The sequence below is a fragment of the Vitis vinifera genome, chromosome 12 (assembly GCF_030704535.1).
Source record: "Vitis vinifera cultivar Pinot Noir 40024 chromosome 12, ASM3070453v1".
In the NCBI taxonomy this organism is placed as follows: domain Eukaryota; kingdom Viridiplantae; phylum Streptophyta; class Magnoliopsida; order Vitales; family Vitaceae; genus Vitis; species Vitis vinifera.
The window spans coordinates 18,892,209-18,920,149 of NC_081816.1; the positions used below are offsets into that span (position 1 = coordinate 18,892,209).

Genomic DNA, 27,941 nt, shown 5'->3' on the forward strand with positions numbered 1-27,941 from the left:
TAAAAACCCATTTAAACTAGATAATAAACTATGAATGGAAGGGAATTAAGGGTCATTTGACTTTATTTGAAAACCAAAATTGAGGGAATTAAACCTGCGCATGATGCATGTGCTGGCACATCGTGCATTTAGGGTTTTTTACTTGAGCCACTTTTGAATGGGCTTGGACCCCCTAGGCACGCAAGGCCCCCTTTTGCCTTTCCACAAGCTATGAGGCTAAGGGATGTGGGTCAGTATAAATATCCACTAAACGTGCTCATCACTTTCCAATGTGGGACTTCTTTTTTCACTTTAAAACACTCACACACAAACACTCTACCAACACGAAGGTAGTTTGTAAAAGTATGAATGATGATGCAAGAATTATTACGTTATATAGTAGTTGTGAAATATAAATAGAATGTTATCCAATGTGAAGGGTAGTTGTTGCTTTTTGGCATCGAGCAAAAAAGCAAATTCTAAATGGATGAAGAAACTTAATAAAGAGGCATCATTTCTATATAAAATCAATAATACATGCTAACAAGGGAATTAGAATTAACTACTTCAAGATAACAACACATTAATTTCTCACTCATCAAAATAAGAAACAAAACAAAAACTTTGAAGGTCAAATCAATAATTATAATTAAGATTCTTCATGGGAATCTCACTCCACATAAAACTTAATCTAAGACTGGTGTTGTTTTCTTATTTTCAAAGAACTAACTATCTTCTTCCTTTAATATAAGATGTACTAGTGCTTGTGCCTCCATGTTATTTCTTCCTTGTTACGTACTTGGGACTAAAAACTCACTCCCTCGCTACAATAAATATGAGATTTTGCCACAAATTATTTTGTGATTAAAAGAGAGTATTTTGTGGTAGAAGATTTTTTTCCACAAAAAATTATTTGTTGTGAGTTTGTTGCTATAAGTCCGAGAGCAATTATTTTTAACCATAAAAATTAATGGTATAGCAAAAATAAATAATTTTTTCACAAAATAAAATTTGTGACAACATGTTATTTTAACCACAAAATAAAATGTGGCAACATATCAATTTTGTTTTTGCTATAAAACAAGTTATACCAATATGTCATTTTTTTACATGAAAATAATCATGGTAAAAGATCACTTTTTGTCATAAAATAAAAAATTCCGGTGAAAGATCACCTTTTCACCATGAAAGAAAATTTATGGTGAAATATGTTTTATAAGCTTTCAAATGCATAATGAGATTAAATATAAAAAAAATTGTAAAAAAAAAAAATACAACTTCAAATCCAATACAACTTTATAAGCTTCCGATGGCCATTTCTGAAATTTAAATCTTTCCAAAGTTAGAATTCCTAGATCTTCATCCACAAGCATGGCCTAAACAAGAACATCAGAGGGGTAGTCTTGTGGGTGCCTCCTGATGGTTTCTCTAATCTGCCGTTCTTGCTTGAAGAGGATTGATAGTGGAACATCATAAACATCAGTGAGCAAGTCTGCAAGTTATTTGATCTTTGGAGAACTTCAAAAATGACCACTACCTATCATGTGTCTCCAAGTCATGATCAGAAGCGTTTTTGCTGGGTTTTTCACTTGGAGGATCAGAGACTCAGCCCAGTCCAAGACAAGCAGCTGCAAAGGAAACAAAGCTACTACTGTAAATTTCCAAGAACTCCTGATAAAGCACACAGATTTATTTGTGAAATGATCCTGAGAATTCTTTGACTGGTAAGGCAGAGATATTAATTCACAACCTACTAGTTCATGTCGTAGAAACATAAGAGGAAGAAAAAGGTTAAGAAACTTGAATTTAATGAATGTTATTTATCAAATTTGTTTCACCCTTCTGCAAATATTGTCCTGCTGGTGGAATTGGCTAGCAAGGCCACCAGATGAGGTATGAAATAAAATACAGATTGCAGAGGACGTTGGGATACAACAAATTTCAGTAGATTTTAAGCTCTCAGCTTGACATGGTTATGAGCAGGGTGGGGGATTAGTGGAGATGAGGCTTGTTGAAAACCACCCAAGCTACCAACTTCTGAAAGTACATATTAGGAAAAATCTTCCTTTTTCCATAAAAACTTATTCGTGTCTAAATTTTCAGACATGAGCTGAATCAACCAATCAAGAAAAAAGGGGATGATTGAAAGAGAAAAAAATGTAGTACCTTTTCAGACTTGGGGATTAGCTTCATCTCTTTTTAGACTTGGGGATTAGCTCACCGAGAGTAGCAAGTAGTGAGTTGATTCTGTCCCTACGCCACTTCTCTGCCTGGCTGTGGTTAAATATAAACAACACAACTAAATTTTACTTTAGATTTGTGCCCATATGTGCAGAGTTTTCATCAAATATGCCTTCATCCCAATGACCAAACACCTGTATCTTTGACTAGTGCCTGAAAAGAGAAATAAAAAACGATGAAAATGTTAATTAGGATGATTGAGGTTAACCACTAATTGTTTCTTCAAAGTTTGGTCATGCTTACTGGTGTTTTCATGGAAGGGAAGATATTCCTAAACTGCAATGTCTCATCCCCTGCTCCAATCACCATTGCCTGCAAAAGAAATTTTCACTTTTTCCAAGTTTTTCTTATAGAGAGCATTATGTGCATATGCAATTGTAAGTTATGCCTGGGAACTCACTTATAGAATTCACTTATGCATCTGTAAATAGGTATATATGGTTATAAACTATAGTAGAATGCTCCAACTATGGAGGAGATAGCACTGTACCTGACCATCCGATGACATGGCAAGATAGAGTACTCGCAAACTATGACCAGTTAGATTTGCAACCCCACAAAAGTTGAAAACACACCTGGCTTCCTATGTCAAAATGGTTTAATTCCCATTTGTAGTGCTCCAGAAGCGGATATACAGATTGGCAGTCCCACCTCCAAATGCGAGGAGGCCGCTCTGGTGAGGTGACCAAGCTATGGCCTTCACAGCAGCTGTGTGCTCTGTCAACTTCTATACTGGTTGCTAAGAATGCTGGTTCCACAACAATACACTCTCATTTAGTACTTCACTAAAGTTGGATTGCAAAAATGAAGTGGGAAAAGTACTGGTGGGATGGATACCTGATTATCATTACCACTTGATACAAGTTCTCTATCATTATGGGACCATTTCAGCCCACACACCAGAGGATTTAAAATCAAGGATTAAGATTGGTTGTCATCTAGTCATCAAAAGAAGATGCATCCAAGGTTCTCTTGAGTTCTAACGAACTTACTTCAGATTAGTCCTTCATACTAGTGACCATGCTCATCTCATATGAGACTACAACAATGATTACCTCTGTCTCTGCTAGATTCGCTTTAGGGTTGGATTTATCAGTTTTCTTCCAACATTGGGTTACATGACGGCCAAGTTTGCCATAGACAAAATAGTTACCCCTCTTTTTTATTGTCGGGTTATGGACCTTGTTTGTTGAATTGGGCTTGGTCCTTGAGTTTTGCTTTCTGCACTTATTGTTTTTGGGTTTAGGTTTATCTTTTACCACATTAGCCTTGGAAGACAGTTCTTTGGCTTTTTCAACTTTGTCCCTATTTCTGTTATGTTCCTCAATCCTAATATAGATTATGACATCTTCAAGGGACATTTGTTTTCTTTTGTGTTTGATATTATTTTTATAGTCTTTCTAGGAATTTGGAAAAGTCTTAATCAAGTATCTAGCCACAAAAGGTTCAAGCAATTTAAGGTCTTCATTAGCAAGGTCATTTATAAGCAAGTGGTAGTCATGGATTTGAGATGAAACATCTTTATCCTTGGTCATTTGGAATTTTTCTAAAATTCCTTATAACATATTTTTAGGTTCCAAAATGTGATTATTTTTCATGGCATCCCAAATATCTTTAGCTACTTTATAACAATAGTAGACATCAAAAAGTTGATTAAAGAGTGCATTATGAATGGACACATCTAACTTGCTTATTTCCAATTTCCTAGGTAGGCAAATTTTTAGACCTATCTTTGGGTTTTGGGTTAGTCAAAATATGTCTCAAATTCACTACGTCAATAGCATAAAAGACCCTTTCCTACCATCTCTTAAAGAATGTTCCATTAAATGGATCAATCTTAGAGGTATCAGGATGGGTGTGAACTAGGAAGGTCTTCATTCTTTTTAAAAAATCGTATACTTTAAGATTGTTGGTAAAAAAATTAGGTCTCAAAGAAAGGGATAAGAAAGTTGACTAAGCCCAAAACAAACAAATAGAAATAGGAAAAGTGAGAAAGGACACTTATTAGATTAAGTTGAGGTGTGATAATCATTGTCCTTAAAGTAGATTTGCCCTCTTTGGGTATCAAAACGAGGTGCAAAGGGATCCAACAACCTCCCTCCAAGATTCAACAACCAAAAAACCTTGCTTTCAGTGCACACCTTTAGCAAGGAGTAATACAACTCGAACTGATATTCCTCTAAACGAAAGGCTGAAAAGAATGTTTGTTTTATTTTTTATTTATTTTTAATAAAACCAGTAGTGTTCGGATAGCGTGTCTTTATTAAGAAAACTGCATCGAGAAATTGAGGCTACAATGGTAGAATGAGAGAGAGAGAGAGAGAGAGAAGCAGTGGTTGAATGCGAGAGCAGTCAAGAGAGAGATGTAGTGGCATATAGGTGTGTAACACTGAAGAGGACACTCTAGGCAGTCTCTCTAAGTGAATAGTCAAGGGCCTTAAAGGCCAAACAGTTATAAGCTTTAAAGAGTAAAACGATTATAAGCCATAAAGGCCAAACGACTCCAGAATTAAAACCCAAATAAAAACCTATTTACACCAGATAATAAACTCATAATGGAAGAGAATTAAAGGTCATTTGACTTGATTTGAAAACCAAAATTGAGGGAATTAAACCCTTGTATGATGCGTGTGCAGACACATCGTGCATCCCGTAAGCACATGAGGCCCTCTTTGGCCTCTCCACGAGCTCATGAAGCTAAAAGAGGTGGGTTAATATAAATACCCACTAAAAGTGCTCATCACTTTCCAATGCGGGATTTCTTTTTTCACTTTAAAACACTCACACGTACAAGCACTCTACTAACACAAGGTAGTGTGTAAAAGTATGAATGAGGATGAAAGAATTATTACATTACATAGTAGTTGTGAAATATAAATAGAATGTTATCCAATGTGAAGGGTAATTGTTGCTTTTTGGCATCTAGCCAAAAAGCAAATTCTAGATGGATGAAAAAACTTAATAAAGAGGCATCATTTCTATATAAAATCAATAATACAAGCTAACAAGAGAATTCAAATTAACTACTTCAAGATAACAACACATTAATTTCTCAAACATCAAAATAAGAAACAAAACAAATACTCTGAAGGTCAAATCAATAATTACAATTAATATTATTCATGGGAATCTCACTCCACAAAAAAACTTAATCCAAGATTGGTGCTATTTTCTTATTTTCAAAGAAACAACTATCTTCTTCCTTTAATATAAGATCCACAAGTGGCTCCGTGTTATTTCTTCCTTGTCACATTCTTGGGACTAAAAAGCTCACTCTCTCACTACAACAAATATGAGACTTTGCCACAAATTAATTTGTGATTAAAGGAATGTAGTTTGTGGTAGAAGAAATTTTTTCACAAAAAAATTATTTGTAGTGATTTTGTTGCTATAAGCCCATGGGCAATTATTTTTAATCATAAAATTTAATTTTATAGCAAAAATAAATAATTTTTCAACAAAATAACATTTGTGGCAACTTGTTATTTTGAATCATAAAATAAAATTTGTAGCAACATATCATTTTTTTTTTTTTGCCATAAAATAAGTTTATACCAATATGTTGGTTTTTTTAAAATGAAAATAATCATGATAAAGGGTCACTTTTTTGTCATAAAAAAAATAAAATAAAATAATATTATGGTGAAAGATCACCTTTTCACCATGAAATAAAATTTCTGATAAAATATGTTTTATAAGCTTTCAAATGCATAATAAGGTTAAATAGCAAAAAAAAAATTGTAAAAAAAGCAATACAACTTTAAATCCAATACAACTTTATAAGCTTCCCATGAACATTTCTGAAATTTAAATCTTTCCAAAGTTAGAATTCCTAGATTTTCATCCACAAGCCTGGCCTAAATAGGAACATCAGAGGGGTAGTCTTGTGGGTATCTCCTGATGGTTTCTCTATGCTGCTGTTCTTGCTCGAAGAGTATTGAAAGTGGAACATTATAAACTTCAGTGAACTAGTCTACAAGTTATTTGATCTTTGGAGAACTTCAAAAATGGCCACTACCTACCATGTGTCTCCAAGGCATGATCAGAAGCGTTTCTGCTGGGCTTTTCACTTGGAAGATCAGAGACTCAGCAGAGTCCAGGACAAGCATCTGTAAAGAAAACAAAGCTACTTCTGTAAATTTCCAAAAACTCCTTCTGGTAAAGCACATAGACTTATTTGTGAAATGATCCTGACAATTCTTTGACTAGTAAGGCAGAGATCTTAATTCCTACTAGTTTGTGTCATAGAAATATAAGAGGAAAAAAATGTTAAAAAACTCGAATTTAATGAATGTTATTTATCAAATGTGTTTCACCCTTCAGCAAATATTGTCCTGCTGGTGGAATTGGCCAGCAAGGCCACCAGATGAGGTATGAAATAAAATGCGGATTGCAGAAGACGTTGGGCTACAACAAATTTCAGTGGATTAATTTTAAGCTCTTAGCTTGACATGTTTATGAGCAGGGTAGGGGATTAGTCGAGATGCGGCTTGTTGAAAACCACCTAAGCTGCCAACAATGATATATACCTCAAATTCTTTCTCAGAATCCTGGCCTCTACCATCTACCTTCTTCACAGCCAAATGGAAGTTATCATCCAACCCCAATGATAATAGCTACAAAAGTGTTTTGTAAGCCTCTCTGCATCTCCTTCCCAATGGCGTTCGTTCTTGGCTTCAGGCCTATCCAAGTGAACCTGAAAAATACTCAGTTGGGTCGTTGAATCAGATTGGATTTCTGGACAGAAAAAATTTCAATTCAATGTTCTTTTTTTTTTTTTTTCATATTTACCAGAATCATCGTGAGAAAGTCTCTTGACTTTTATCTGATTCAGAAGAAGACTACAATATGAGAAATTTCTACAACTTTGGTCATCGTAGTTGAATGAGAAATTTCTGCAGCAGTGGTGACACAGAGATTTAGTGAACTCAAAAAACACTCCTCCTGCAATGACTCATATATATGCATAGCATGAATTTCAAAACCACAAAGAGCTGAAACCTTCGGTTTGGCTTTCCAGAACACCATGGAAAACAAAAGAAAATAAAATTTTAAACCTCGTATGTCTTTACTTTATTTGGGTTACCAAAAATTGAAAACACACCACAATTAACCCATATAGTACTTTATTTGGAAAAATCTTTCTTTTTCCATAAAAATTTATTTGTGCCTAAATTTTCAAAAATTGAGCTGAATCAAGTAATGGAGAAGAAAAGGGATGATTGAAAGAGAAAAAGATGTAGTACCTTTTCAGACTTGGGAATTAGCTTCATCTCTTTTTAGACTTAGGCATTAGCTTACTGAGAGTACCAAGCTGCAAGTTGATGCTGTCCCTATGCCACTTCTCTGCCCATATGTGCCATCAAATATGCCTTCGTCCCAATGATCAAACAACAGTATCTTTGACTGGTGCCTGAAAAGAGAAATAAAAAAAAGGGTGGGGGGGGGGGGTTGAAAATGTTGATTTGGATGATGGAAGTTAACCACTAATTGTTTTTTCAAAGTTTCGTCATGCTTACTGGTGTTTTCTAAACTGCAATGTCTCATCCCCTGCTGCACTCACTATTGTCTGCAAAAGCAGTTTTCACTTTTTCTAAGTTTTTCTTATAGAGAGCATTATGTGCATATGCAATAGTAAGTTATGCCTGGGAACTCACTTATGGAATTCACTTATGCATCTGTAAATAGGTAGAGTGCCCGCAAACTATCACCAATTAGAGTTACAACCTATTCAAAAATCATAGGAAAGTTGGATTTAGTTCATTTGTAATGGAAAATAATGCCAGAATTTTCAAGCAATTCACTAATTAATACCATTGTCATTGATGGGTGTTTCCAGACCATAATCTGATTTTGGGAAGAGCCATGAGTGCTGACTACCTCGTTCACATCTTACTCCATGCCAGATTATATACCTGAAGGTGAAACCATTGAAATTTGATTCAGTATAGTATATTTGGGTGTCCTCAGTTAGTGCACTAAAACTCTATGCCATGCCCCACAAAAGTTGAAAACACACCTCGCTTCCTATGTCAACATGGCTTAATTGATTCCCACTTGTGGTACTCCAGAAGCAGATATACTGATCCGCAGTCCCACCTCCAAATGCAAGGAGGCCACTCTGGTGAGGTGACCAAGCTGTGTCTTTCACAGCAGGTGTGTGCTCTGTCAACTTCAAAACTGGTTGCTAAGAATGCTGGTTCCACAACAATACACTCTCATTTAGTACTTCACTAAAGTTGAATTGCAAAAATGAAGTGGGAAAAGTACTGGTGGGATGGATACCTGATTATCATTACCACTTGATGCAAGTTCTCTATCATTACGGGACCATTTCAGCCCACACACCAGAGGATTTAAAAGCAAGGATTAAGATAGGTTGTCATTTAGTCATCAAAGGAAAATGCATCCAAGGTTCTGTTGAGTTCTAATGAACTTACTTCAGATTTGTGCCCTACAAGCTGGCTACCTCAAACCTAAAATGAAAAATGGTGAAGCAGATAAGCATCCCATGCTTACAGAAAACTGGACAAGAATCGAAACATACCATGTGTCAAGAACAGATTGGAAGAAGTATCACACATAGACATGGCAAGAACATCAATCTGGTAAACAATGAGAAAAAACAACTACAAATTTATCACTACAATTCAAATTGGTGCAGTGTATAGTATTTTTTTTATTTTTACAGAGCCTAGAATTGTTCATTCTATTGCAGTCACCATCACATTTATGCAGTTCTTTGGCAAGCTTTCTCCTATATGTATATTTTGTTATCATATTATTTGACACAAATATATGATGTGGCTAAATATCATATTTTATTACGAATAGAAGCTTCATCTTTAAAAGAAATCCTTTTTGTCATAAAAATAAAATTTGTTACAAAAATCTTCTTTTTTCCATAAAAATTTGTTTATGCCTAAAATTATGGTAGCAAAATGTGAAATTTATTGTAGTGCCTTAAGAAGCATTCCTGAAAAGAGTTCAAGTCTTCAAATCTCACTTGCAACTAAAGACCCGTCTATTGCATGGGCAGGCAATGGCAAATCTTCCTCCTGGGACTGCTCCAAAAGATCCAAAATGGTAATCAGCACAATTTAATAGTTAAACCATTCAACTTTAAATATTTGTACTTGTTAAAATTTATGCATGGAGAGTGGTGGTATGAGTTGATCCAATTAATTCACAATTCCTCAAGGCAAAGCCGATATGAAAAAATAGTCAGTGTATGATTTGAGGCTGTCATGATGATAGAAGGTATTGCTGAAGAAGTTGATGCAAGTATATCAAGTTTGGAAAATATAGGCCTTTTGGAACAATAGTGTTCCAAGGAGAATTCTATACTAACATGTTTTCAGTTGTTGCAAGGAAACTTTGTTTCTTCTAAGAAGTTCTCCGAGCTGCTCCTGTTTTGAAAAAGAAACAGAGGTTTATTTAATATTGAAGGAAGCAAAATCACAACATAATGCAGAGTGTTAAGTTTTGATAAGACCCATTAATAAATGTTGAGAGGTCTTGAGAGGTAGGTTCAATTTTTTATTTACTTGAATTAAATTTAGTGCATGCGAAAATAGAAACACCCACTCCGTCACTCTACAAGAAGAAACAAGAATAAAAATGACATACCCATTGCTTTTTGGAAAAAATAAGACATTGTTGCAGGTATCTGTTCCCAAATAACCTGCAAACCAATGCATATATGATTAAAATAATTGCAATTTGAGGGTTAAAAAGTTAAGGCCTTGTTTGATAACTATTTTTGAAAGTTGTTATTCATCAAAACAACAAAACAAAAATATATGTTCAATAACTGGAAAACAATTATTTTCTTTTAAAAACAGAAAATGTTGTATTTTTAATTGTTTTTTACCAGAGGGAGCACAAAGTCAAGAAAGGTTTTACGTGATGGAAAATGTTAATAATGTACCAAGTAATATCAAGAAGACAAGTCTCTTATTATACCTGGAGAGCTACTTCGAGTCTTTCAGAGAGTGTCGATGCCCATATTAACCTTAGAAATTTAAAAATAAATAAATAAATATCAAAATTTTTGCAGCACAGATTTGTCTACTCAATGAATTGGAAGAAAATTATTTTGAGCATACAACATGTACCTGATCTTTAAGATGATTTTAAATCAGATTATCAAGATCTCGGGAGTCTAATTAGCCACACTTCAGAATTGATCCCTTCATCTGCACATTACCAAAAATGCGATTTCCAGACACAGTCTCTACTCTTGGAACTGACAACAAAAGATATTCCTATTGCTTATCAGAAAAACCAGTATTAAAAGCCTGCTGCTATGATATTTTAGTAGACCAAGAAATCATACACATAGAGCTGCTTGGTGCACCAGCTTCAGGAAACATGTACAAAGCCTGAAAGAAAACAAAATTGGGTATTTAAGCTCAACTTCCCTTTTTTTTTCCAAAAAAAAATTATTTATAGGACAGAATAAGTACCTTCATTACAAAAGTTGGTTATCGATCAAAATGTGTGGAATGTGAGCTATATGGTGCCACTCTTCACCTGTCCCAAACTTGCACCGATCTTTCAGCAATGGACAGTTTTCAATTGTTAGAAAAGAGAGGGAGGTGGGCAGCCCCTCTTCTGTCAAGGATTGGAGCTTCGGGCAGTAACTGATTTTTAATTTTTGAAGAGTGGTGAGCAGTTGAAGCCCCTTACTGTCCAGAGACCTGAGATTTGGAAGATCTGAGATTTCGAGAGAGGTAAGGGTGGAGGGCAGCAGGCATTCCTTTGGAAATAGCTCCAAGTCTTCACATTTACTTGAAATGCTGAAACGTCTAAGAGACGTCAGACCTTGTAGACCCAACTCCATCTGGGATCTGAATTTTTCACAGTTTGTAATTGAAAGTGAAGTTAGGTTGGAGGGAAGACCCTGCACTGGGAATATCAATTCAGGACAACCATTCAATGTTAATGACTGAAAGCATGCAGCGTTGTGCAACAGCGACTTGAGATTCTTGCAATTGTAGATGGAAAATCCTGAGAAGTTGAGCGCTGGCAATTCAATAGACACAAGATTAGGGCACCCACTGATGAACAAGATATCAAAAGATGTAGGATCCCCCTCTGAAATTGAAAAGGAGAGGGATTCAAGGCCTCTCACTTCGTAGATCTGAAGAAAAGTCAACCTTGGGAAGATGCTGAGCGGGAAGCACGAGAGAGAATTGCAAGTACTATAGTAGATGTTCAAACGTTCTAGTAAAGAGAAGTGACATTTGAAGAACTCAGGTAGGAGCAACTCTAGGTTCTTCGATTCATAGATACGCAATGATTTCAATGTAATGGGCAAACAAACTCTGCACAAGGTTCTGGAAAAAGAACATTTTGTGAATGTCAAATCTTGAAGACAAGTATTGCTTTGCAATATTTCCTCCTCCAGTAGGGACTCCAAACAGTCGGCATTTTCAATCGAGAGCTTCTGCAGTACTGGTGGCAGTTCCGTCCACTTTGAGATGTCTGAAGTAATCAAACTCTCAAGACGCATGAAATCACTAGCTGGGCTCCTAAAAAACACACCACTACTATTCCTCGTCGTTAATTCGCGGATGGCTGGAACCCTTGGAAGTGGAGCCACAAGCTGCTCACATTCTTCAATATTTAGTTTTGTCAACAATGGCAGATGGTCTGGTAAGTCCCCAGTTAGCTTGGGACAATCCTGTATATAAAGCTCCTTGAGACGAGGGAATTCTCCACCCTGGCTTCCCAAACACAACCATTCCTTCCATTTTGGCATAAACGAAAATGACAGAGCTTTTAGGGATACAAAGGAGGGCTTAGTTGACGAAGAATCAGTCCCATAAAACTCAGCACCCACCCTTTCCACTTCCTCCGCCCCACTGATATATAAATGTTTAAGAGAGGGTAGTTGTCCAAGCGGTGGGAAGGCTGACACATTCTTACAACGCCAGAGACGTAGGGACACCATATTGATCATCAGCATTGCGGGACCTCCCAACCAATCTGGAAATCTTAAACCACCATATCCTTGAATCGTGAGTCTCTTTAAGTTTGAATGAGGTAGTAAGTTGTGGAGAACTATGTCTGCTCCATTTTGATCAACACCATCATCGTCATTCCACTCCAACCGCAAATCATTCAGGTACTGCTTGCCTACCAAATTAGCCTCCGAGGCATCCCTACCATCGACCACATTCTGCAACTCTTTAATGCGAAGAATGCCACCAATGTGGGAAAGCTCCCTCAACTCTCCAACCCTTGGCCCACTCTCCTTGCCCACTCTATAATTAGTCAATTTTTGTAAACTTTTTAATTGACCCAATTGACTTGGCATCTCTTTCACTTTGCTATGCCTAATATCAAGATGGCGCAACCTAATCAATTTGCTCATCATTACAGGCAATTCAACAAGACAACAACAAAAAGATAATATCAATGTTTGTAAATTATACAAGCTACAAATTGAATCCGGTAACCTTTCGATGGATGTGTAGGAAAGGTCCAAATAGCGCAAGTGTTTCAAATTTCCAATTGTATCAGGCAAATCAATTATCCAATAGTAAGACAATGACAACACTCGTAAATATTGAATTTTCGATAATAGATCATTTGGAACTCTATTACTCAATTGAAACCCTGATAAATAATCATAACCGCCTGGTCCCCTATTCTTTGAAACCTTATCCATCAAGTGATACCTAGGCAAATAGCCTAGGTTCAAGGGTAAGAAGGTCCGAAGGCCATTCACGTTAGTAAGGGTCTCGAATCTCTCAAAGAGATCATATTCACTTATAAAGTATGATAAGTGGCGAAACTTTTCAGGAATTTCATTCATCTTACCATCCTTCAACTGAACACAAAATTTTCCCGAAACAAGTTGAGCCAAGTCGTTGATGAGATCATGCATTACAAAATATGATTTGTGGCTACTGGACTTCTGAAAAAATGACCTTGATACTAGGTCATAAAAGTACCCATCACCCACCTTTTCCATTGTTTTCTTGCTTGCAGATTGGTCCAAAAAACCTTCTGCCATCCACACTAGAATTAAGTTTTCCTTTTCAAATTCGTAGTCCTTAGGAAAAATTGAGCAATACGCAAAACACTGCTTTAAATGGGAAGGAAGAAAAGAATAGCTTAACCTTAAGGCAGGGAGAATTTCATCATTTGGTAAATCCCAGGTTTCACTATTCAATACATTTTCCCATTCTTCTACTCGTGATTCTGAGTATAAGGCACCCCCGAGGGTCTTTGCAGCCAAAGGCAGTCCTTTACACTTTTTTACAATCTCTTTGCCAATTTCTTCTAGCTTTGGATGCCGACTAGAATCTCCATTTTTAAATGCCTGTTTTGCAAATAGCGACCAGCAGTCCTCAAAGGATAACTGTCCCAAATGATGAATACGGTCTGAATGCATGACTGTTGCAACGTTATTACTTCGTGTAGTTACAATAATCTTACTTCCAGGTAGGCCAACAGTGAACGGAGTTTGTAGCCTATCCCAATTATTATAGTTTTCATTCCAAACATCATCAAGGACAAGACAGAATTTCTTCCTGCTAAGTCTCTCCTTCAGTTTAAGTTGAAGCAGATTCAAATCATTCTCATCAGACGAATTTTCAGAAGTCCCGGAATCGATTGCCTTAACAATTGTTTTCGTTATCCTGACAAGATCAAATTCGTCTGAAACACAAACCCATGCTCTAAGGTCAAAATATCTGTCCACTCTCCTGTCATTATAGACCAGCTGAGTAAGTGTGGTCTTTCCAATACCGCCCATACCCACCAGGGCGATCACACCTATCCCATTCCCACTTGCGTTATGGGACAACAAAAAATTAACTATCTCCTCTTTATTATCACCCCTACCGTACACCCCAGACTCTTCTACCAAGGAAGTTGTCGGCCATCTTTTTGACAATTTTTCTCCAACGCCTTCTTTCAATCCTAGAACATCTTTTTCTTGTGCAAGCAATTCTAGTTTGTCAGTGATCCCCTCTACCCTGGACTCGATCCCCTCACCAAACGGATTAAGCGAGGCAGAGATGATGTTCGGTACCTGAGTTGCAGTGGTTTGAGAATCAGACTCCATCTTGCATCGTAAAGCTTCAGTGGTGATCTCATCCACTAGGTCCTCTGCATCATACATAACATCTTTCAGCTCATCCACCCAATCTTTGACATCTGAATTCGTGATTTGCTTGGCCTCGGCGTCATTCAGCACTGCCTTAAGTGCCAGAAATTTCATCTTCAACTTCCTTAGGAGCGTAGCACTGAGTTTCTGTTCCCGGAGGAAGGTGAGGACGTCGCGAGAAGCCATCCGGTCAAATAGAACTTGGAAAGAAGCTGAGAGAAGTGCTCCTCCTACTACGGCCCCGGCCATGTCTGTTGATTTGCAAGGGAAGTGAACAGTGGATCAGAGAAAAATGAAAGAAAGCAGATGCAAAGCAACGAGGAAGAGCCTGGGCCTTAGAAGAAAGAGGTAGATGAGAACGGTGGCCTATCAACTAATGCCAAATGTACAGATGAATTCATATGGGTTGCAATTTGGTCCCTGCCTTATAAGTAAATAAGAAAACATTCATCAACCTTTCACATATTTAATTTCCAGGACCCATAATCTAGGTGCAGGTCTACATGGTAAACCCAACAGCAGGCTTTTGGAGCAATAATAAAATTATTGATTTTAGGCTTTCTGGATGCTTCAAATGTTGGAAAGGTCTTCCATTCAATAGTGTATGGCATTAAGGGACTTTTGACAAAATCACCCATCTCAGTTGTGAAATGTTGAAAAGAGCCCACCACAAAAAGATAAAGATAGAAAGGAGTGTTGACTGTTGACCACCTTTGAAGGAACAAAATGATGTTGAACATGGGCTGTCGCTTTATACATCCAAGTTGCAAGAATTAGTGGAAGACTCATTGGGCGGTCTGCAATTTTCCTGATGAGGTTGGCCTAACCACCTTGGGAAAAGAGAAGTTTCCCATTTCCCATTTCCTAAAAGAGAGAAGGAAAAAAGTCAAAAAACAAAGGGAAAAGTGTGAATTTCCACACTTGTCCTACCATACTAGGCCTAAATTTTTTTTAAAAATTACTATCAATCCTAAATTATATAATGATTTATTAAGATTTTTTAATAAAAAATTAGATAAATAAAAAAATCTTGCTAAAGCATTAGATAGATTAAATTTTATCCAACTCTAGCTATAACATAAAAACTTCTGCCAATGTATATATGCTTGTCATATATATATCTTTATCTAAATTTTTTTTTTATAGAAAATCTTACTTAAAGAGGCTAGTTATTTGATATTTGAGCCTTAATCTTAGGTTGACAATGCTTTAGAAAAAACTTGGTTGTTATATTGAGACTCAAATGTTATAATTTACTTCATTTTTTTCCTTTTTACTAAAAAAAGTAAAACATAAAAGCAAAAGTAAAAAAGAAAAGGGAGAGGAATATATTTTTTTCCATTATTTACATATTTTTAAAACTGAATTAGTTGAAACTTAAGTCCCACATCACAACTTGTTTTAAATCATAAAGATACAATTTTAATACATTATTTTGAAGTTGTGACTTGAAGACACATTTCAAAATATTATCATGAAATTGGGAGTTTAAGAATTTTTTATCTATTTTTTCTAATATATTTTTTTATATAAATTAACTTGTTTCTTTTTCACGTTTTTTTTTATAATAGCCCGAATTAATTTCCAAGGATTAGTAAATTATGAACATAAAATTAATTAAATAAATTTAATAAAGGTATAAAGATCCTTTCACATTAAAAGTCTTATGTATAAATTAGATTTGTAATATCTTTTCTATTGCAAAACCGTTTTACACAGAAATCAAAGAACGAGCAACATAGAGTTAAAATTTTTGGAGGTTTAGGATATAAATATCAATCTTCTAAATAAGATTTTAACTCTTAAATTAATATTTTATTTTCGTTAATTAGTTTTGAATAATTTAAAAATTATTTAGAAGATCTCAATCTACATTAAGATTTGTTTATTTAATTTTTTAGATCAAAAAGATTAAAATTTTAAGAACATGAGTTGATTTATTGATAGAGATAGGAAATTCGGAATATTCATTGAGTACATGCAAACAAAATAAGTCTTAAATCTTGAACATAAAATAAGAAATAAAAACAAAAAACAAAAAACTATTGTTGTTGGTGGGCTTAGGGCATTGAAAAGAAGAAAAAGAAAGAAAAGGATTTGTGACCATGTGATGACATGAAAGAAAGAAAAAAAAAAACAAGATTTTGTGGTTGTGCATGGAATTTAGGTGTTAAAAAAAACAAAAATTTTACTTTTGGTGCCTTGAAGAGAGTATACGATATGATTTTTGGAAGTGTAGGTCAGAAGAAAAAGGAAGAGAAGGGAGATAGATGTGTGTGCATGTGTTGTGTGAAGGAAAAAAAAGAATAGAAATAAAATAAGAAAGAAGTATGGGAATCAGCCTTGTCGATACGAGAGAAAGAGGAAAATATATAATATTAAAAAAGTGTTAAGAATTGGGTGAAGTACAAGATTAGTTGATGGTATAATATCCTTTCTAAGCATTCAGGTTTTGCATCACTTGTATAGTACATGACTTAGGGGTGAATTAGGAGTTGCACAAAATATTCAAGTCATGCATACCTTGCAAGTTGATAACTCATTTACAACTAGTTCATGGATTTAGGCAATGCCTTTAAGGTTGTGGTGCACTACCACTTAATTAGAGAAATGATTGTTCTTGGTCATGGGAATGTGGTTCCTATGGTGAGTGTGTTATGATAGAGCCCTTAAAAGTAAAACATAATGTAACAAAGTTAGACTTGAGTTTCCATTCTTCTATGCATTGTTTGTATTCATATTGATTTGAGTATCTAAGTCTACATCCCTTACATTATACATGACTTCGGTGCATTAGGAGTTACATGAAAGATCCAACTCATAGGTTCCTTGCAAGATTGATGAGTAGTTCACGGTTAGTTCGTGGATTTAGGCAATTCATATAAGGTTATAGTGTACTATATTCTAATTAGAGGGATGAATTGTTTTAGTCATCAAGATGGGTAGGATGATTGCACTAGTATATATGACACATTGGATAAGACCTACAATTGGTTATCGAGTAGTCATGATTCACTAATTAAGCTATTTTATTGCATAGATTTTCAACCTTGAGAGAATATGAAGCCTATGTTGAAGCCATCAAGAGGCTTTGAACAATGGGTAAGACCTTAAAGCAATCATATATTCCCTACAGATTGGGTCACTATTGATGGAAGTTAGTATATATGACACATTAGATAAGACCTACAATTGGTTATCAGGTAGTCATGATTTACTAATTAAGCTATCATACTGCATGGATTTTCAACCTCGAGAGAGTATGGAGTCTATGTTGAAGTCATCAAGAGGCTTTGAACAATGAGTAAGACCTTAAGGTGGTCATATATTCCCTACAGATTGGGTCACTATTGATGGAAGCTAGTGACAATAAGTATTCTCAATAAATATACCATGGTATCTCATGAAATTGAGATAGTGTTTTCCTCATTGATGATCCTAAGGACTTCTAATCATGAAATCTGTGGCATCGTAATAATTCCTTATGTAAAATTTGACATATGCTCTAATGAGTTAGAGTATATTAGTTGATCACATAATCCATAACTCAAGGATTAGAGAAGTAATCTTGAAAGGTTGATGGCATATACCTCGTTAGATTATGGGCACCAACTCATCAAGAGTCTACATGTAGTGGATAGTAGGTAATGGACCTAAGTCCTATCTCAATCTAATATCATAGTATATTGGGGTACAATTAACTCTCTGTAGTAGGATGTTAAGTCTACTTTAGAATTAGATTTAAAAATTGGAGGCATAGTATTTAAGGGTTATGTTATTTATTCACATGTGTACATAAGGAAATTTTAGTAAAAAAGTAAGGTTGAAAAAGAGTTTGTGAATGTTATCTTTAGACTAAACTAATTGATTAATTGGAGCCTAATAAAGTTAATTAATCAATTAAAACCTAAGTGGGCTGGATTAAATGACCCTAGCCTAAGATTGACTTAAGTCACTAAAGTCTATAAGGAAACCTATATAAACCCCCTTGGAGGTTAGGAGTTTAGTAATCTTCTTTTGTTTTTCAGAATCTAGGGAGAGTAACCCTAGTCTTTATCTCTCTGAGAGGATTCCACCAACCTCAAGTGCCTAGATCCAAGAAAAATAGTCATCAGGTGGAAAATCTCTTGGTTTTTAAGATCCCCATTAGCTTCTTTACCAATTGCAATTCATCTAGAAACATTCAAATCATAAGTATGTTTTTTGAGCACATAGATCTACAGTTTTATTTGATTCAATGTTTTGAATACTTATGTTGCATAGATTTAGAGATCCTTAAGATAGTTTGACTTTCACCTCAACAATCTAAGGCTTGGAATGAAGCAATCTAGAGATTCCAACAACTAGTATCAAAGCCCTGGATTAGGATTTTGCATGTTAGAACTATTCTAAGGTATGCTAACTTAGTTTTATAGGGTTATCTTACTCATTTCATGGCCTTAAGGATGAATGTATGAGATGTTTCAATTTATTCAATTAAGTATGGTTGGACGTGGTGTTTGTCTTTTGATCTAATAGATGGGTTGAAAACTCCAAAAGGAGTATAGGTTTTTTATTTCCTTTGTATATTTTTTCCCTTTCAATAGATGGGTTGTAAGCTCCATTATAAGAACATCTAAATTTTTATTATTATAAAATTATCATTTTTTTTAATCCATTTATGGTGACCCATGAATAAAATATGAGTCTTGGAAGTTTTTTTTTTTTTTTTTTTTTTTAATCTTTGGCAACACATTAACTCTCACTTTGACTCAAAATTGGAGTAATCTCCCATGAGTTTCATGAGGCAAGACACATATACTTGAATCCAAGGCTCACACCATTCACAAATCAAAATTGAAGCAAGGGAGATATGACCAATTGAAGTAAGGCTGCACAAAGTTAAATATTGCTTCGGAATTGAGTTTGGATCAAGTATTTTTTGGTGGTTTAGGCTCGGTTTTGGCATCTTCTTGGGCTCAAATTTTGGCAACAAGCTTCTATGTTTTTTTTTTACATGTTTTGGATATTTAATTCCAAAAAGGAAACTACCAAAATAATTCACCATTGAACCCTTAGTCATGGGACTCATTTCTATTTTAATTTCCATGTTTATGTTTTATTCTTTATATATAATTTTTATATATAGTATGTGTGGCATAAAATGGGAATATTTAGTAATCTTAATGAAAAACAAATTTTCTTGAAAATTGGATTAAAAAAGATAATATTTTATATATTTTAGAATTGCGTATATTAAGGAAATAAAACTTGGAAAATAAAATCATGAGAGCTAAATTTATTTCTAAAATTATTTTAAAGGATTTCTAAAATATTTTCTTTAAATTTATTCTAATAAGAATCTTTATAGAATAAAAGGTTTTCCTTTTTGGATAAAATGTTCTTTAGATTTTTATTTTTCAATTTTTTGAAAATTTCTTATTACAATAATGCCTAATTTGGAGAATAAATAAATTTTTTTTAAAAAATTTCAAGATAGACAATTTATCATTAAGGTAATTACTAAAATTTTGTATTTTGGTCATTTTTAATGAAATAAATCACTATGAAAATGAGATTTCATATTTAATAATATTTATTAAATTGGAAAATCTAGAAATAAGTAAAGTAAATGTTCTAATGAATTTTGAATATGAGAGCTAAAATTTCTTTCTAAATTTATTCTAAAGGATTTAAAACATTTTTCTTAAAAGTATTTTCTAAGAATCATAGAAGAATTAAATCTTTTCTTAATTGAATAAGGTACTTGTGGACCCCGCATTTCGGCTCATGCGTTTCCCACTCAATGGCGGGCTCGATTTTTATTGGAAAAATTGATTTTCTATTGTTTAAGAAAATGACTTGGAGTCGCCACTTATTTTTGTTTTATTTTTAAAAGGGTAAACAAAATAAGAAAGAAAAACCCTAAGTGTGACTCCTTACTTTGGAAAAGGTGGTCTGTGAAAAACCGGATCAGGTCCGGGGGTCAGGTTACTTATTAGGAAGGTACGGTATGAACCGTAGCACCCCTCTAAGTCCCTAAATGGGTCTCTACTAATAAAATGAAGCAATCATGACAATTGATGAGGAAAAACAATGAATACCCGGAACTATCATGCACATAGGAGAATCAAAACATGTATATGGAAATATCGGAATGGGGATAGATACGTACCTGGGTGACGAGCCACAATGCACTTATCAAAAAGTGAGGTTAGTGCACAATTAAAGGATAATTTCGGGCATGCCATAGAGCAGAATAAAATCAAACACGCATGGCAATTGAATCAATCAAACAATCAATCAATCATGAGGAAAGCACGTATGTTGGGCCCCCACCAAAGCCCATTCATTTTTGCAGGAATTAATATCACAAATCCCATTATTCTGGAATTATGAAAATAACATTCATGTTTATATAAAATCAAGAGAAATCAAAGGTTATTTGAAACCCGAAGAGAATTAAAACTGTTAGAGAGAAAATTGAATTTTTGAAATTTATTTGGAAATTGGAGTCTCGAAAATTATTTGAAGATTGGAGTCTTGAGAATTAAATTTAAGAGTTGGAATTTTGGGATGTCAAACTTGAAGGAAATTAGAATTTTAGAAATCGGAAATTAAGTTCGAAAATTGGGATTCAAAAAAATGTTTAAAAATGGAATTTTGAAGTAAATAAATGGACTAATAATAATAAGGACGAAAATAATGATTAAATAAATGAATGGAATGCTGGAATTTTTGAAATTGGAAATTAGATTTAGAAGTCAGAAAGTTTAAAGAATTGTTTAAAATAGAATTTTAAGATAAATAAACAAACTATTAGTGATTAAATTAGTGTAAATATGGGAATTTTCAAGATTAGGAATTTAATTTGTAACTCTGAAGTTTTAAAGAGTTGATTTAAAATGGAGATAAAATACTAATGATTAAATAAATTAATGAGAACATGAGAATTTTCGGAATTAGGAGTTTAATTCTGAAATCAGAAGTTTTAGAGAATTTGATTTAAAATGGAGTTTTGAAATAAATAAATAAATAAAATATCAATGATCAAATAATTTAGTGGGAACATGAGAATTTTTGGGATTAGGAATTTAATTCGGGAATCAGAAGTTTTAGAGAATTTGATTTGAAATGGGGTTTTGAAATAAATAATCAAAATAACAATAATTAAATAGATTAAAGTGAGTATGAGAATTTTCGGAAATCGAAATTGAGTTTTAAAGATCGGAATTTTGGAGTATCATTTGAAGGTTGAATTTTTATAAATTGGGCTTGGAAGTTGGAAGTTAAAAAGTTTGAATTAATAATAATAATAAGTTTTTGAAAGTTTTAATCAATGATAATAATAAAAATAAGATTTTGAAAGTTGAGGTAATAATAACAATAATGATGAGATTTTTGAAAGCTTGGATTAATGATGATAATAATAATAAATAAATTTTGAAAGTTTGAATTAATAATAATGATAATGATGAGATTTTGGAGGTTGGGTTTAATGATAAGGATAACAATAATAAATAGATTTTGAAATTTGGATTAATGATAATAATAAGTAATAATAAATAAATAGATTTTGAAATTTGGGTTAGTAATAATAATTATAGGGTTTTGAAAGTTTGGATTAATGATAGTGATAATAATAATATTTTAAATGTTGAATTAATAATAATAATGATAATAATATTTTAAATGTTGAATAGAAATAATAATAATGATAAACGTAATAATAATAATAGTAATAATAAGATTTTTAAAAGTTTGATTAATAACAATGATAATAATAGTATTTTAAATGTTGAATTAATAATAATAATAATAAATAATAAGGTTTTGAAAGTTGAATTAATTATAATAATAATAATAGTATTTTAAATATGGAATTAATAATAATAATAGAGCCCAAACCCAGTCCATCAGCAACCCTAATAAAGCCCAAACCTAGTCAAGCCCAAATCCACCAATAAGCCCCATCCTCATCAAGCCCAATCCATATGATATTAATGGACAAGCCCAAGGCAATTAAAGCCTTCATAAACCTGGGCTTCTCTTCATAGGCTTGGGCCTGGGTTCCCAGTTCAAACCCAAGCCCAAAACCATCATGGGCAAAGCTTCTCTTCACCAATTGCCTCTCCACCCGCGAAGACTCCACCGGCGGCACGATGAAGAGGAGAGCCATGGCGGCGCGGGGAAAAGAGGAGCAGCGGCGGTGCGGGGAAGAGGGGAGCCGTGGCGGCGGTCTGGTGACGTTCAGAAGGTGCCGCCGCCATGGCTGCTGGTGCAGGCGCGCGCGTTGCCGGAGCAGGTGGCAGCGGCCTGGCGACGTCCAGAAGGCGCTGCCGCCATTAGTGGCTGGTGCAGGCGCGCACATGGCCGGTGCAGGAAGACGCGGGGAGGGGCGGCATGCATGGCTCCCATGCAGGTAGGCGAACGGCTTTGGGGGTTCCTATGGAGATGAGCTAAGCACGGGTATGGTTAGGTGATATGGATGAACGAGAGAAATGGTGAGGGAATGAGGGTAAGGATGGGTTTGGTATGCATGGGTGTATGGATATTCGCGGGTTTAGAGAGAGAAGTAGATGCAGGGAAGGATTGATGAAGAAGGAGAGAGGAATAACATGGTTAATGAAAGGTTGGGCAAATAAATATATATAGAAGCTATATATCAAACAAATCCATGCGACTCAGTATACAATCATATGACAATGCTCAGGTATCCAGATCAGAGATAATTAAAACCAATGACTGTGAGGAAGCATGTATGAGAAAGGCTCCAAGGACTCATACCTGTGATGCCCTTCAAGACGTCCCTCTCAAGCTTCCTCTCTCCCGTTTTTCTTTCTCCCTTCCCATTTCTCTGCTACTACTCACAATGCTCTCTTTGTTCTCTCCAGACTTCCCCTCCCAGAATCCTTCTCTCTCTCTGCCAGTCCGGCTTGCTTTTTTTTCAGCAATGCCCCCCCACAAATATCTCTCCGACCAGCGTCAAAAGCCTCTTCTCCACAGCAGAGAAAGCACACCCTCTCTAACAGCAATGGAACCCTCCGAAAAAATATCTCCCTATCCCCTGTTTTCCCCCTCTCTCTGTGGTTCCTCAGCAAGTCTCCCTACCTGCTTTCCCGTCCCATCTCCATCCCATCTGGCCGCCCCATGCAGCCCACTTGAGTGTGGTCAGAGGAACAGCAAAAAAATAATAATAATTCCCCCCCCTGAAAGCTCCTCTCCTCGGGTGGGGGTCTACAGTACTCTTAATTTTTCAAAATCTCATTGATCGAAAGTTTCCTTATTACACTAGAGTTTCCAATTTGGAAAATAAATAGTATAAAAAAATTTTAAGAGGTAATTTATTATTAAAGGATATTACCAAAAAGATTTAAAGAAACTTAGGGTCTATTTGGCAATTATTTTTTAAAACAATTTTATGTTCTCCAGAACAAAAAAAAAACAACTAGAAAAATTGTTTGGCTATCAAAAACTAATTTTTGTTTTTTATAAGAACATAAAACACGGTGTTTTCAAATAACATCCTTTAGTTGTTTTTTATTGTTTTTGCTTTTCTTTTTTAAGGAATGTTTTAAAAAATAATTATGCAAACATTAAGAATGATTAAAAATAAAATTATTTTTAAAACATATTTAAAAATATTAAAAAAAAAAAGTTAAAAACATTTTAGGTTTCCAAACAGACTTTTGTTCTACAAAACATTAGAGAACAATTTTCAAAAACTGTTTTTCAGAACTGTTTTTGAAAACAAGTACCAAGTATGCCCTTAGTAATTTGATGAAAATAAATTTATTTGAAAATATTTCAAAGATAAAATAGGTTTAAATTTTGAGAGTAGAGATTGTATCAAATTTTATTTTTGGATAAAATACTCTCATAGAAATTTTAAATTTTTTGAAGATTATATTCTCCTATTGCCTAGATTTCCAATTATGAAAGAAATATTTTTTGAAAATTTTCATAGAAGATAATATATTCATCAAGGTAATAACTAATGTTAAAAAATTTTAAAATTTTTTTTTAAAAATATCTTAATTAACTCAAAAGTAGTGTAAGAGAGCAATAGGCAAACCCATAACCTCCAAGATCAAGCCCATCTTGATTTAGGCCATAACAACCCTAAAGATGGGTTGGGCCAAGGTATCAAGGCATATAGATTTTCTTAAGTACAAAACTACATATGTATGTAGTGGAAACAACATCCCCAACAATGGGATTCTATACTTGATGTCAAGGATCTTAGTTATACAGTAACTTAGAATATGATAGTGGCATGCTAACATAGGGGCTTTCATGAACTAAGGCCTAAACTAAAAGGTGTGTTGATCTTGCCTAAGGAAAATTTTCAAATTTAAGGCAGGGAGATCAATCTACGAGGATCTTTACCTAGTAATAAGATCATGAACAACCCAACGTAGATTTGATACTTATGACGCTAAGATACCTAGCAAACGATATGTAGTCATAAGAGCACTGCATTTGTTAAACTTTTGTTTGCCTTGAATACTCAATAATGAATGCATGCTCATATTCTTTGTTATAGATATCATGTTTACCTATTATTATCACTCTCATTATCACAATCAGTTAATATACCAAACCCCAATAATCTTTTTTACTAAAAAAATAATCTACATATAGTAACTAATGGTAGAGAAGCTAATTAAGGTGGAGCTAGCTATCCCTTGTGAAAAAACCTAACCAAAAAAAAAAAAGTGGTATATCAAATTCGGTATAAGACAGATCAAAAAACCAAGTGTCTCATAGTTAGATCATTGGATAATGTGTTGCAACAACAACACGTCTATTATCATGGGTTTTTATAATCTCTTTAGTTTGCAAAGGATATTTGGTGATGAGGGTGTGTTAGCTAGACAAGCTACCCTTAGAACTATTATGAATACCAAGCCTTGTATGACCTTAGAGACCTTACCAGATGCCTTTAAGATGATTATGGGGATTCTCAAAGATCATAGGGATGTCCATATGAGAGTCAAGGGTTCTTCATGATCTTCTATCAATGAGAAAAAGAACAACACCAAATAACGAAAGTTCAAGAAAGATAATAAGAAAGCAAGCTCAGGGGTAAACAATTCCTTTGTAGCCTTTTGGGACATTGGAAAAGGAATGCCCGAATTACCTAAGAAAAAAAAAAAAACACATCATATTCTCATTGTTGAATATGCAATGGTGGATACATTCCACGCCCACAATTTATAATTCTTTACAGAGTATTTAATAAGTGAGAAGGTTACATGATAGGTATGTACTTACCTTAACTTCAGTTCCAAAGTTAGTTGTGTCGGCTAGTGGGAGATACTACTTCTTGCTCCATTACAACTTTTACTAAGTAATGAAAATAGTCATATCTCACCAAAAGAAAACAACCTAGTACTAATCAAATATTTGGATTCTAAAGTCTAGGTCATAATAATCTAAACAAGATCTAAAAATTGGTTAAGTTTAGACACTTTGATTCTAGAGGATCTTCCAATTTATAAATCCTGTAAAGGTGGTAAAATGATCAAGAGGCCCTTTATTGCTAAAGGACATTGAAACCAAGCAATGTTTAAAGTTAGTGCATACTGACATGTGTGGACTTTTTAGTATTCATGCATGGGGAGGACAAAGGTACTTCATCACTTTTATTGATGAATGCTCTAACTTTGGATATGCGTACCTAGTACATAGAAAATTTCATGCCTTAGACAAATTTGTTGAATTTAAGATAGAATTAAATAACCTATTGGGTAAACATATCAAGGCACTTCAATTAGATTGGAGTGGTGAGTTTGTGTCAAATATGTACGAAATATTCTTTTTAGGTTTGTTTTTACTGGTTGAGGATGATTTATATAGGGATGATGTTTGAACTCATATACATTCGATTTTCTTTTGCCCTTGATACATGTTCTTTTATATGTAACAACATAATGATATGATAAAAGTATTTTCTTAATTTACATTTGTGTTTGAGTTTTATATTTCTTTTTTTTCTTCCCATTTCCAATTTTCTCCCTTTTGTGTCTTTTTATAAGAGCGATTTGGGGCAAGCATGAGTTATTATATATATACCATACATTTCTTGCTCTTTATTTTAAAATAAAAACCTTCAATATAAAAATAGAACATCTTATACAAAAAAAAAATGTATATCTATACTTAAAAATTACTTTGAAAATTTTTTAAATTTGAGATGGTAAACATTTATAAATATCTCAATTTTTTAAATAGTTTTTAAAACTACTACTTGTTCAATATAAGTTTGTAAGAGTTCTTATATCTCATATAAAAGTTATTATTATTTTATTATTTTAAAAATATAAAATAAGAAATGTATTCAAACATACTAAAAATGAATTTAAACTATGTTTGGTTCCTAAATAAATTGAGGGAAAATGCCAGGAAAAGTGAAAGAAAATAAATAAATAAATATATATATATAAGTGAAATGAGTTGAAAGTAATATATAAAAACAACATATTAACTATATATATATATATATATATATATTGTTTTTATATGTTACTTTCAACTCATTTCACTTATTTTAACTTTTTGATATAAAGATTAAATAATTTGAAAATTAATGAATTCTCAATGAATTTTAATTATATTTGTTTTTTTTTTTTTTTTTTGTATCTTTTAAAGGACAACCAAATGTTTAAAAAAAAATCAGTTTTCTTTAACATTTTTTCTTTCTTTACTACTTCCTGAAAACCAAATGTAATTTTAATAAATCAACTTATTGACTTAATATGATTTAATGACTTAACTTAAGTTATTATACATATAAAATAACTTAATATTACAACTAAAGATAAAAATAATTTTAATATATCAACTTTATAACTTGATATGATTTAATAACTTAACTATAATTTAATTTAAAGCCATTGAAAGCCCCTAAGCATTAAGTTTTATAGAACATTCTTTAAATTTCTCTAAGAAAATGCTTCCTACTATTATAAAATACTTATAATCCTCTCAAATTCACTTCTAAACAAGCTTTTAGTGTAATGGGGTTGATTCATCATGGATGTGAAAAAGCCCTGACTGATGTTAAGCAGAGCTTGCCGAGTTGAAATGGGAAAATTGTAGATAGAAAGAGCAGTGTAGGAAGTGAAGTGCAATGGGAAGGAGTGCCACAGAAGAATAATGCTTACAACTTTAAGGCGGATATGCTTAGATCCTTCTGGTTGGTTGGTTAAAGTTAGTATGGATCCGACACCCTTTTCAATAATTAGTAGAAAACGATCTATTCAGCTATGTTTTGTTCCACAAAATGCTTAGAAAATTTATAAAAAAAAAATGAAATTTTTTTTTTTCCATGTCTGATTCTACCAAAAGAATTAGAAGGAAAATCAAAATTTCTAGGAAAGAAACCAAACATTCGGTTTTTGGCAACTTCTTAACACACACATATGGTGGCAATTAACAATTAGTAAGACTTTTAAGACTATGTTTGATTCCTGTAAATTTTGACAAAAAATAAAGAAGAAATGTAGAGGAAAAAAAAAATGAAAGAAATATAAAAAATAGATTTAAAGTTAATAAATAATTTTTATATATTACTTCAAACTCTTTTCACTTATTTTAACTATTCGACATAAGA

The 27,941-nt window shown here is 33.7% G+C and overlaps 1 protein-coding gene and 1 long non-coding RNA gene across 14 annotated transcripts; both read right to left on the reverse strand.

Annotated features, from left to right (window-relative positions):
• Positions 1 to 1,214: 1,214 nt before the first annotated feature.
• Positions 1,215 to 5,687, reverse strand: LOC132254821 (uncharacterized). 2 transcript variants are annotated; one of them, XR_009467201.1, is made up of 5 exons: positions 3,058 to 5,687; positions 2,711 to 2,968; positions 2,464 to 2,532; positions 2,146 to 2,373; positions 1,215 to 1,607 (listed from the first exon to the last, which is right to left on the reverse strand). It is a non-coding gene; the product is annotated as an uncharacterized LOC132254821 (long non-coding RNA). The 2 variants fall into 2 exon arrangements; XR_009467200.1 differs by lacking the exon at positions 1,215 to 1,607 and having other exon boundaries at positions 2,252 to 2,360; positions 3,058 to 5,684.
• A 288-nt stretch (positions 5,688 to 5,975) lies between these two features.
• On the reverse strand, positions 5,976 to 14,713 carry LOC100242853 (putative disease resistance RPP13-like protein 1). Of its 12 annotated transcripts, none has more exons than XM_010659514.3 (17): positions 10,689 to 14,713; positions 10,559 to 10,604; positions 10,338 to 10,468; positions 10,186 to 10,234; positions 9,850 to 9,904; positions 9,572 to 9,629; positions 9,227 to 9,284; positions 8,661 to 8,696; positions 8,506 to 8,536; positions 8,240 to 8,416; positions 8,035 to 8,135; positions 7,878 to 7,947; positions 7,740 to 7,789; positions 7,467 to 7,633; positions 7,012 to 7,115; positions 6,750 to 6,916; positions 5,976 to 6,329 (listed from the first exon to the last, which is right to left on the reverse strand). In XM_010659514.3, exon 1 carries the CDS (start codon positions 14,591 to 14,593, stop codon positions 10,694 to 10,696), a length of 3,900 nt encoding a protein of 1,299 aa, XP_010657816.1. In that variant the 5' UTR covers positions 14,594 to 14,713; the 3' UTR covers positions 5,976 to 6,329; positions 6,750 to 6,916; positions 7,012 to 7,115; positions 7,467 to 7,633; positions 7,740 to 7,789; positions 7,878 to 7,947; positions 8,035 to 8,135; positions 8,240 to 8,416; positions 8,506 to 8,536; positions 8,661 to 8,696; positions 9,227 to 9,284; positions 9,572 to 9,629; positions 9,850 to 9,904; positions 10,186 to 10,234; positions 10,338 to 10,468; positions 10,559 to 10,604; positions 10,689 to 10,693. The 12 variants fall into 12 exon arrangements, with proteins under 12 accessions (XP_010657816.1, XP_010657818.1, XP_019079155.1 ...); XM_010659516.3 differs by having other exon boundaries at positions 8,661 to 8,745; XM_019223610.2 differs by having other exon boundaries at positions 8,661 to 8,825.
• Between the last annotated feature and the right edge of the window lie 13,228 nt (positions 14,714 to 27,941).

What these genes read in the sequence shown, in the direction of transcription:
- LOC100242853 (XM_010659513.3), bottom strand. Translation starts at nt 14,593, where the DNA reads ATGGCCGGGGCCGTAGTAGGAGGAGCACTTCTCTCAGCTTCTTTCCAA.